Consider the following 12,308-nt stretch of genomic DNA (forward strand, 5'->3'; position numbering starts at 1 on the left):
CTTGGGTAGATTCCTAGGAATGAAAATGCTCTGTTTAACATTTTATAGAACTTCCAGCCTGTTTTATGCAGAAAGTTATTTTACATTCCCACCAGCAACATATAATGGTTCCGGTTTTTTTTATATCCTCACCAACACCTGTTATTTTACATTTTTTAAATTATAACCATCTTAGTAGGTATGAAATATCTCATTGTGTTTTTATTTACATTTCCCTAATGCCTGACTAATGATATTGAGCATCTTTTCATGTGTGTATTGGCCATTTGTATATGTCTATTCAGAAACTTTGATCATTTTTAAATTGGGTTGTATTTTTATTGTTGAGTTTAAGAGTTTCTAACATATTCTGGATACCAACTGCTTCTTTTATGGATGATTTGCAAATATTTTCTTCCATCTTGTGGGCTGTCCTTTCAATTTCTTGATACTGTTCTTTGGCACACAAGTTTTTAATTTCCATACAAAGTAATTTATTTATTTTTTCTTTGGTTGCTTATGTTGTTGGTGTCATTTTAGAGAAAACATTGCCTAATCCTTAAAATTGAGTTTTGAGCATTCTTTATATATTCTGTTCTTTATATATTTTGTCAGATTTGTGATTTACAAATATTTTTCTCCCAGTCTAGGCTTGTCTTTTCATTCTCTAAGCAGTGTCTTTCACAAGGAAAATAATTTTTTTAATGTTGAGGAAGTCCAGTTTATTGATGTGATCCTTCCAGAAACAGCCATGGAGGTAGACATCTACCATTCTTTTTAACTGTCTTATGTCAGAACACCTTTACTATTACAAGAAATATTCTCCAAAACTGGGATAAAAGGCAAAAAGAGAGCCACATGTTCTTTCAAAGAATAAAATAAAAATCCATGAGTCTATAGTGATATAAACAAATCAAAGAGAGGAACCAGGGATGACTCCTGGGATTTGGATGGAACAACTGGGTGGTTGATGTGCAGTGAGGGAAAAGGAGTCTGAACAGGGGAAATCAAGAGTCCTGCTTGGAATGAGTGAAGTTCAAGATACACATTGGGCATCTGTTCGATATCAAGTCAGCCATTGGATAGGAGGCAAGAGCAGAGGGCAAGGTCAGGTCTGGGTGGTCCACAGATGCTCATGCACAGCAGAAGAGCCAGCTGGAAACCCCCTTCCACCCCGAAACTCCAGTCCCTTTCCAGCCACCGCTATGTCTTTCTTCTTATCCAAGCTTCTGTACAGGGTGGTCTTCACTCTTTCTTACCTCATATCCCAAACCACAAAATAAGGCTTCCACCCACAACGACGTATCCAAACTCCCCCGACAAAGTTCCCAGTAACGTCATGTCATCAAACCAAGTGAACCACCTCAGACTTTATCTCACTTGACCTATCGGTGGCATATGGTGGTGACAATCATATCCTCCTCCTTGAAAACCACTTTCATCTTGTTCCATGACTACATGCGTTTCTTTCCCTGTTGAGAGTTCCTTCTCAGAGTTCCAGACTAAGCCATCTTCTGCTGCCTGTTCCGTTAATGGGGTGTGCCCCAGGGCACCACTGTTGACCTGCACATCTCACACTGGTCATCTCTGGTAGGTTTACAGTTTTATCCACCACAATGTACAGACAGCACCCAAATTTATGTCCCTAGTTCCTTCCTTCAAGCTCCAAATATGAATATCTAAGGGCCCACTGTACTTCATCACCTGACTGTTCCCTCTCACCATGTCAACACTGAATGCTTTACTTCACAAGTCTTGTGATCCTCTTTTGGTGGCATTGCCATCTGTCCAGTTGCCCAAACCAGAAACCTAGGTGATGTCCTCAACTCTCCCCTTTCCACTAGTCCTGTATCCTACTGATCACCATCTCTCTGAGGAATACTTCCTATGGATTTCTCCCATCCATCCATATCCTTTCATCTCTACTCTCACTGTTACCCTGGGTCTGATCCTCGGCTTCGATGTCCTGTGTGAGGCACAGGTAGGACACTCAGTGGAGATGTCCCTGAGAGGGCTGGACACTTAGCCCTGGCGTTTGAAGGAAGGAGCCAGTGAAGTGTGAGGGACATAGGCCAAGGGTGGGGTCTTCGGATACATGTCCAGTAAAGGGCCAAGCAGGCAGGTGATCGAGTCTGAGAAGGCCCAGGCAGAGAGGCAAAAGGCATCAGGATAATGTTGTCATGGAAGGAGAGGGAAAAAGAGATTTTCAAGAAGGAGGAAGTGGCTGGCATTATTTCATGTCAAGGAGGGGTCAAGTAAAATGAAGCCGGCCCCAGGAGGTCACTGAAGACTATATTGGTTCTCTATGGCTGCCGTATACCATAAATGTAGCAGTTTAAAACCACAAAGCTACCGTCTCGCAGTTTCTGTGGGTCAGAGGAATGGCATGGTGTAACTTTGCTCAGGGTCATGCCACGCTGAAGTCAAAGTATAGGCCGGGGCTACAGTTCTTATCTGGGGTCCAGGGTCCCACCTCTCAGGCAGCTGGCCAAATTCATTCCTTCTCATGCTTTCCCTGGGGCTCCTCCAACTTCAAGCTAGCAATGGCAGTTGAATGTTATGCTTTGAGTCTGACTTTATCTCTAACTTCATCTATGTTTTCAAGGGCTTATGTGACTACTTTAGACCCACCTGGTAATATCTTAACGTCAACTGATTAGTGACCTAAATTCTATCCGTGAAGTCCCTTCTGCCATGTAATATAATGTAATTATGGGAATAAACACCAGAGGGTAAAGTCATGGTGTCAAAATTCTGCCTTCTTTGGACTTTGCTATAGGATTTTGAATAAATTGTTAGGGTGAAAACCATATTGTGGTGGTTTGGGAACTGGGGTAAAAGTGAGTGTAGACCACCCTGTCCAGAAGCTTGGATAAGAAGAAAGACACAGCAGTGTCGGGGTGGAAGGGGGTTCCTGGCTGTCTCTTTTGTTGTGCATTGGGTTCTATGGACCACCCAGACCTGACCTTGCCCTGTGCTCTTGCCTCCCATCCAGTGGATGACTTGAATAGATGCCCAATGTGTATCTTGAACTTAGCTCATTCCAAGCAGGACTCTTGATTTCCCCTGTCCAGACTCCTTTTCCCTCACTGCACATCAACCACCCAGTTGCTCCATCCAAATCCCAGGAGTCATCCCTGGTTCCTCCCTTCATCTCCACATCCACCCATCAGCCAGTTTTGTAGACTTCATCTCTATCTACTCCAGTCCCAACCACCATCATCTCTCACCCAGACAGCTGCATAAGTTTGTAATTGGTCCTTCCACTCCATCTTGGATTCACACAATCCACTCTCCATTCAGCAGCCTATCTCTTTCTTACTTCTCAAAGTACCTCAGATCCTAAATCTCCATACCTACAAGCATCCAGTGGTGCCTCATCACACTTGAAATAAAATCCAAGTTCCTTATCATGGCCTAGCAAGGACCTCTATGCCCTGGCCTCTCCCCACCTCTCCACTATCCTCCCCTTCTCTCACTTCAACCCAGCTACCCTGACCAGCTTCCCGTTCTTGGCCACATCAAGCTCACTTTTGCCTGAGAGCTTTGGCACCAGTGTCTGCTCTGCTTGGGGTACACTCTCTCCAGATCTTCTGATGGCAGGCTCCTCACCTTTCAGATCTCAGCTTAAATGTCACCTCCTCAGAGAGACTGTTCTTGATAGCCTGACTTAAAGTATCTCACCCATCACTCTAACCATCACCTTGTTTTGTTTTTATAGCTCTTCTCATCCCCTGATACTTTCTTGTTTATTAACATTATTTATTATCAGTGAGGGCAGGAACCTTGTCTGACTTCTTCACCATCATTCCTGAAGCTATGGAAGAGTGCTTGGTCAAAGTTGACACTCAAAATGTAAATAAGTGATTTCAACAAATAACTCTTGAACACGGATTCTGGTTCCAGGCTCTGTGGTCACAAAGATACTGTTGAGAGTTCAATGATGTTCAAAGCCAAGTGGAGTGGAGATGGAGTCTTTGACTCACTACATTCACAGGGCTGGCCCCACACACCGCCATGGGCATGCTTCAGAAATTTCCAAAGATAATAAATTTTCAAACCTCATGCCAGCTTAACACCTACACACACACACCATGACCCCGTGCAGAAATTCCCTGTGGGGCCCTGACCCTCATCTCCTGGAAGTCCCTTGTCCTAGAGGGTTGTACCGTCAACCCTGGACTTCAAAATTTTTTCTAATCAAATCGACAAGCTCTTTCCAAGAAGAAATGGCAAAGATATATGTGCCTTCCTGTGTGACTGTGTGTGTCTATACTGAGTCAGGCATCTGCCCAAGTTGAGGGTAACCTCAGCACTTCCTTCCAGCTCTGCTTTCACCCAACCTTGGGTAGCAGAAATTTGAAAGTGTTTTTTGGAGAAAATCTGAGCAATGATTTCGCCATGGGCGGGACATCGATTGTTCTTCTTCCTCATGACTGGCCCTTTATATATGTCCTGAAGACCACTGCCAACTCATCTGGCTCAAGAAGCTGCTGTCAAGGCAGACGCGCTCTCCCACCATGGTCTCCCACACAGGTACCGCGGCGTCCTGCTGTCCGCTCCTTCTTGGGCACAGTCTTGCCTCACCAGATCTAGGGGCAGCCTCCAGAGGGGCTTCAGCAGCGGTTGCTCAACAGTGTCTGAAGTGGCCGAAGTGGGGCAGGCGGGGGTGTCGGGCCCAGTACCTCACAGCATCATTCTCTCTCTCCAGGACCTGCCAGACTTGCCCTGTTCCTGCTCTGCTGCATGGGGACCTTGCTGTCCTCCCATATGGTACTCACGCATCGGCTATCACCCAGGGACGTACGAAAAATCATTTTGGAATTACAGCCCTTATCTAAAAAGCTTTTGCAAGACTATGTAAGTGCCCTACAAATTTTTCTAAGCCATTTCTTTAAAATGCATCCTATTGTCCCTAAAAGAAGTCTACTCTTTATAGACACGGCTGTGGACATGCTGGGCCATGATGGAGTTCTTATGAGGGTGGGGTTCAGAGGCAGGGATGAGACTGGACAGCCAAAAACTCAACCGTTTCTCTCGTGCTGTAGGAACGGGGGTAGTAGACTTGTTCGTCCCCAAGGTATATGGCTCCCAGTAATATTCAGTGAGTTCTCCTGCCTGTGGCTTATCCCTAGAGGTGGTACATCTTGCCCACCCATTCAGGAGCCCACCAATGAGTGGCAAATGCCAGCCTAAGTTGTAAACAATATCCCAGTGAATTCAAGATGCTAAAATCCTCACGTGGGTCACAGAGAGTCTCTTGCTGCAGAGAAGGGCAGTTAACACATTAGGTGTCTGCTTGCATGGTACTTTATTTTTTAATTAGGGCCCAGTCTACTTCTACCAGAGGTTCTGCTGCGCCCAACCCCATTGGCAGGAAAATATGAGGCTGAATGAAAGTGAATACTTTGTCATTTTTCTCAGGGTTGTGATCAAGATAGAACCTCTCAGGCAGCTTTGATTAAACAAACAAATAACAACCAAACTGCACAGTTCTTGAAACTGGCTTTGCCCTCCCCTTCCTTAGCCTTGGTTTTTATAGACACAAAGGCAGAGGCTGTTATCAGCAGAGGTGACTCGGCAGTTGAGGCTGGTGAGGCGCCCTTAGCACTCCTGTTGAACTCAGAAGTTCTTAATCTGTGGGAAGAGGGCAGCCCAGGGCACGGTCTGGAGTCCTTGGTGTGTTTGGAAAGACTCCTTGGCATCTTGGAGGCCTTTCCAGACAATAGGTGGGGGGATATAGTGGCTTTAGCAAGAGTCACAAAGGGGGGAGGAGCAGCATGGAAAGCCAAGTGCACTCCTAGTGCCCATCTTTCTGAGCCCCCAGCAGCTAAGAACAGACACAGGAGGCCTGCAGGCCCTGGGGCAGAGGAGGCAGGGTGAGCATTGGGTATCAGCACAGGCTTCAGAATTGTTGCCTGAGGGGTGTGGAATCCTGGGTCTACCACTTGATCTTGGTTTCAGCTCTGCCAACTGAGTTTTAGTGTCCTCTGGGAATGGGGATAGGGACCATCATAGCTTCTCGGGGTTGGCACACCCATTTGCTGAGATGGCAGCTGGGAAGCACTCGCCTGGGCCATCCACAGAGGAAGCATCAGACATCAGCTGTTAGGATTTCTCGCTGTTATTGCAAATCTAACCCACACCCACTTCTCCCCCTTGTTGCACAGCTGAATAAAGAAATGGGAGTGCCAGAATCCAGCCGTTACCCGCTGCCATGCTTCGCCTCTGACTCCCAACAGCCACACATCATCAACAGCCGGGCCATCCTGCCTTACTTCAAGGCAATCAGACCATTATTAAATAACACTGATATCAGCGAAATCATACAACAGCTTGACAAGCTCAAATTTCATCATGCACGAGAAACAAAAATTTCTGTGCCCACGGATACCTTTCAATGTAAAAGATTCATCTTGACTATTTTACAACAGTTTTCAATGTGTGTGGAACGTACATTGAAATCAATGAACTCAGGAGCCCAGTAGTTCATCTGAGGCCATCCAGTAGACCCTGTTCCTTTCGGAATGGCAGAAATGCAGGGAGCCTTAAAAACGGGAGAGTGACAGCTAAGTGAGAGAGGTCTGCTGTGAGTTGTCAAGTAAATTATTCCAATGAATAATCTCAATGAATCCTCAGATGGGCCAGTCCTGGGAGGACTGACTTGTAAATGTATGAATTGATTTGAAAAAGATTCCAAGCTATGTCATTGTTATTAGTCTTGGTATTTCTAGAATGTTTTTCTTCTGCACATCTAAATTTTACTTATTCTCATTATACCCTTGTGAGGGCAGGAGGTGGCAGTTATGTTAATTTATTGATATTTATTGTATTGAGAGTTGTTAATGCTCCTTGGAGGAGCCCTTGAAACCTATTTAATAAATTTCATTAAATTTTTCTTATGATCTGTTTTGGATTTTTGTGAAGGAGTTTGAATGAGTGGCTGGGAATCCAGGCTGGGTGGTGGCGGGGCTGATGGTATATGAGACACGCTGGGAAAAGATACCACCTCTGCCACTGCTGTTCCTCCCCACTGGATAATAATTCCAGCAACTGCAACCATTTATTGAAGATTTATTTCCATTATGCCAGGCCATGCAAGTACCACTACTGTCCTCTTTTTATAGGAGGGCGAGAAGTTATTTTTGTCACGTGCTCAAGGCCATACGGCTGTTAAGCAGTAAGACTCAGTTTCAAGCTTGCTCACCACATCTCTGCCCAGCCTTTGTCCCTCCCTGGGCAGAGACGGGGTCTTAGAGGCACTGAACATCATGCCTGGCAGAAGGCAATCATTCAAGTGGCTACTGCATGGCTCCCCACTGGACATCCAGAGCCTCTGCTCCTGCAAAGACCTGTTCCATCATTTCATCAGTGACTTCTTTCATGGACAGGGCCAAAGAGTTTATCAGTTGAATAAATGTTGAGTCCAAAGCTGTAAATGGTTCTTAGAGATCATCTGGACCAATGGCTCTCAAAGCGCTGTCTCTGGACCAGCCGTATCAGATCACTGGGCAACGTGCTTAGAAATACAAATCCTTGTGCCCTACCCCAGTCCCACTGAATCGGGCACTTAAGAAGTGCAGCCAGCAATCTGTGTGTTAGTGAAACTTCCCTGTGATTCATATGCACACTCAAGTCTGAGAACCACCGATCTTGAGTTGACCAGCACCTTCACCTTCATCTTATTTTAGGGGAAACTTAGGCCCAAAGAGAGTGTGATTTGCCAGACTTCCCATATGAGGGGGGTGAGGTTAGGACTCTGAGACATGCAACTCTGCCTTGGATTTCTTCTCATTCTTACTCTTGTGGGTATTTCTACTCTAGTCTCTAATCAGGCTTTTAAGTCCCCAAACACCCTAGCTTCCAATGGCAATGTTTTAGTCAATCTTTCCAAAAATAGCCACTGTGGTGAACAGCTATGATTCTCTTTGACTGTCCTATATCAGAATATCTTTACTATTATTAGAAAAATCCTCCAAAACTGAGAAGGCAGGGAGATGACCATATGTCCTTCCAAAAGCGTAATAAATATGCACTAGTCTGTAGTGATATAAATAAACGTGGAGAAGGGGTGAACGTTCCTTACAAAAAGCCAATTAATGAGCATAGGAGGCATGAGGGAAACAGAAAATCACCACCAGAACCCTCAGAAGTCACTGCCGCAGGCGAGATCCACCTGAGAATGTTAACTCTGTTGGCAAAACTTAAAGAAGAAACAGGAAATTTGCAAAGCCTCAAAGCATCTTCCCCCAAATATTTACTAAATCATCCTGGCAGGCTTAACTGGATGTCCCTCTCCAGGGGGTGGAGCTGAGCTCCGGCCCTGGACAGTGGGCTGGACTGTGACTGCAGAGCCCAGCAGGGAGAGAGCAGCTCAGAGGCGGGCCAGGCCCACAGCACCCCTCAGGGCACGATCAGGCCCTGCGGTGGCGGGGTGGGGGGGTGGGGGGCGTTGGGAAGGCGGCTCCTCAGCTCCGGCTCTTTCCCACAAGCCACGAGCCCCGCCCCTCATGAAGCTAGGTGGAGGGACAGCCTACCAAGGCCCTGGCCAGTACTCTCGCAAAGACCAGAACCTCCTCAGGGTCAGGAGAATCGTGGGAAGATGGAGATGCTGTCACAGCTTGGAGACCAAGGAGGCACAGTGATTCCATGCACTCTGAGAGGGGATTCTAAAAAAGGGACAATAGCGAAAAAATGGCAAAAATCCAAATTAAGCCTTTAAGGGTGTTAATTTCTTAGTTTTGATAAACATACCACAGTTATGGAAGATGTTCATGTTTAGAAGAAGCTGGGAGAAGGGTATATGAGAACTCTGTACTATCTATAACTTTTTCTGTTTGTCTAAATTTATTTCAAAATAAAACATTAAAAATATCCTGTTCCTCAGTCACACCAGCCACGTTTTAAGCGCCCAGTAGTCGCATGTGGCAGGTAGCCCCTCTGCTGGACCGCACCACGTAGAATGTCTCCGTTGCCGCAGAAGCTTCTGCTGGACCTCACCGCTCTCAGAGAATGAGACTGTATTTGGGGTGATTTATTATTGATTAGGTCCCAGAACAGGTGAGCTTGCAGAAGATTGATAAGATGGAAATGATTTCCACCAAGTGGAGAAGAAAGCCCCAGAAGGGTCTCATTGACTGTACGACATTAGCCAGTCGAACATCCACCTTAGCATTTCGCCCCAGCGTTCGCTTTCTTCCCTGCCGATGGGCAGACAGATGGTCGAGGTCAGCCGCCCGTGTTGTCCTTTGAATTGGTTGTGCTGTGTTGTGATTCCTTCATTGATGAGGTGACTAAAGCCTGGCACCCGAGCTACCTGCAACTCAGCCAGCAAGAACTCTCAAATAGAATTTCTTTTGGTGACAATCTGCCAACACCTAGAAAGGGGCAAAAAGGTAAGCAGATCTCAGCACTTTGTTATAAATCTGGCATTTACTAACATCTTCCACCAAATGACTTCTGTGGCATATCTTGCAATCTAAATACTTCAAAATGATGACTTAAAAATCAGTGCTGCTGACTCACAGAGGAAAGGAAAACAAATAATCGACAGTCACAAAAAAGCAGAAATGAAAAAGATGATATGGCTAATTTATTTCAAGGGGAACTTTGGGAGACTGAGTAAAAGCTTAAACTTGCCCAATTTATAAAGGAAGAACAGGGACTATGAGGCTGTAAGAAAAACATTTTCAAGGATTGTCATTTAATTATTCTGGAGAATTAAGAGATGAGAAGACAAATAAAAAGGAAATAGAAGAGGCAATCAGATAATGAGAAAGAGAAGAGAGAGAAGAGAAAGAAATGTTTAAATGTAAGATTAGAAATCAAATAGCCAGTAAATGTGAAACGACGCTAAACCTCACTGGTAACCAGGCCAAGCAAATAAACAGGAGGTCCTATTTTCTGCCCACCAAAGCAGCAGAGGTTTTACAGGCAATAAGGCTTGATCATGAGGATGTGGAGAGGAAGGTCTACTTAGCCACTTTGGAAATCGGTGGCCATCTTATAAAAGGCCTCTGCCCCCCAGCCACTAGTCCTCTGCGGACACTCTGCCCTAAGGTGATTTCCAAAGGAGGTGACACAGGCTCACACAGGACACACACACTTATGGGCTCCTAATAACACTAGTGGAAACGTCCAAACTATGTGGAGGCACCTGGTCAGCCCAGATCACGTGAGGAACAGGCTCTAAGAGGGGGACCGCCAGGCAGCAGGCTACCCAGCAGCAGAGCCTGTGAGGGCAGGTGGGGCAGCAGCAGGCTGGGGGGCAGGCCGGGCCCTGCTGAAGGGAAGAGGGAAGGAAGGAGGGTCAGGAGCAGCCTCTCAGACTGAAGTGCATTTCTAAGAGGGTTCGCAAGACTGTCAGGAAATCCTCGAGTCACTCCTCAGGGAAACTTGTATCTCTCAAGAATGAGCCGGCCTCAGTGTTCCTGCCACACTGTCATCGGCTGGGATAGGTCTGTGAGAGGCAAGGCCCTGCACTGGGCTGGTGGTGTGAGCAGAGCAGTGGGGGTCCCTCAGTCCATTATGCTTCCCAAAGCAGGACACCTGAGAGGCACATTTCATGGCTGCCATATAACCCAAATGACTAATATTAAGGAAATCGTTTAAAAACCATGGTGTCTCTTATATAATGTGGCATTGTGTGGTCATTCAAAATTATTTTCTCAAAGAATACTTAATGATATGCTAAATTGTTACAAACATAATGTTTATAAAAGCAAGATACAAAACCATACCTATGGCAATATGGAGGTTCCTCAAAAAACTAAAAATAGAAATACCATTTGAAATAGAAATTCCTAGGAATTTACCCAAAGAAAACAACTTCTCAGATTCAAAAAGACAGATGCACCCTTATGTTTATTGCAGCACTATTTACAGTAGCCAAGAAATGGAAGCAACCTAAGTGTCCATTAGTAGATGAATGGATAAAGAAGACATGGTACATATACACAATGAAATATTATTCAGCCGTAAGAAAGAAACAAATTCTACCATTCGCAACAACATGGATGGAGCTGGAGGACATTATGCTCAGTGAAATAAGCCAGGCAGAGAAAAACAAGCACGGAATGATTTCCCTCATTTGTGGAGTGTAACAATGAAGCAAAACTGAAGGAACAAAACAGCAGCAGATTCACAGACTCCAAGAAGGGACTAGCAGTTACCAATGGGGAGGGGTGGGGAGGGAGGGTGGGAAGGGCGGAAGAAGGGGATTGAGGGTATCGTGATTAGTACACATGGTGTGGGGGGGTCATGAGGAAGATAGTGTAGCACAGAGAAGACAAGTAGTGAATCTGTGCCATCTTACTACACTGATGGACAGTGACTGCATTGGGGTATGGGGGGGACTCGATAATATGGGTGAATATAGTAACCACATTGTTTTTCATGTGAAACCTTCATAAGAGTGTGTATCAATGATCCCTTAATAAAATAAATAAATAAATAACCATATCTATGAGGATCCCCAGTGAGTTAAATATATAAATATAAATATTGAAAAAGATATATATATAGTATACAGTGTATAAGGACAGAAAGCAGGACAGGAAAAAAGTGTCTTTGGGGAAGGGGGTAATTTTATTTATTTTTTATGTATTTTCCAAAATTTCTGAAATTACTATGTATTATATTATATTTATCAGTAAAATAAACACAATTTAAAATTTTGAAAGATATAGTAGTTGGAGAAAGGATGAAAAATGGAGAGGTTTGAAGGGTTGTACCAGTATGGGTAGAGGTACAATCCCTTGGCCACCCTGGGCCCTTCACTGCAGCAGGAGGTTGCAGTGTCTGTGGTTTCTTCTCACCAATCTCTGCAATTAGAGAAGGGTCCACTGTTCACAGCTCTTCACCTGCTCTTCAGACTCCGAGCCAAATGGCACAGCCAAAGCAGCCTGTCTGGGCAGATTGCTCCTTGCATGGCGTACCCAACTTCTCAGAGCAGCCGAAGCAATGTTCCTGCTCCCAAACCTTTGTGGACTATCCCAAACGACAGTAGTTTATAATGAGAAGAGATCTTCAGGAGCACAATTCAGAGGCTCTTGGAGACCCCAACTCTATTTATTTACTGATTCAAGGGCCTGGGAAACATTTTTTCCCCAACAGTTTTGGTGCTAAAAATAGATATTCTTGGGTTCTAGTTTCTGGTCCTCTACTTACTATATGTGATGTTGCCTTAGACAAATTACTTCATCTTTCTAAAGTACGCAATTTAGTAGTGTGTGTGCAAATGTGTGTGTGTGTGTATCCTTGGGGTGGCCAAAGTACCTTTACTGATATGAATATATATATATATACTCAGAGTTGTGCAACCATTACCA

At 45.0% G+C, this 12,308-nt stretch overlaps 1 protein-coding gene across 1 annotated transcript; it reads left to right on the forward strand.

Annotated features, from left to right (window-relative positions):
• The first annotated feature begins 4,499 nt into the window (after positions 1-4,499).
• IL31 (interleukin 31) lies at positions 4,500-6,811 on the forward strand. The gene is made up of 3 exons (XM_017649292.2): positions 4,500-4,515; positions 4,691-4,839; positions 6,150-6,811. Exons 1-3 carry the CDS (start codon positions 4,500-4,502, stop codon positions 6,465-6,467), a joined length of 483 nt encoding a protein of 160 aa, XP_017504781.1. The 3' UTR covers positions 6,468-6,811.
• The last annotated feature ends 5,497 nt before the right edge of the window (positions 6,812-12,308 follow it).

The sequence above is a fragment of the Manis javanica genome, chromosome 15 (assembly GCF_040802235.1).
Source record: "Manis javanica isolate MJ-LG chromosome 15, MJ_LKY, whole genome shotgun sequence".
NCBI lineage: Eukaryota > Metazoa > Chordata > Mammalia > Pholidota > Manidae > Manis > Manis javanica.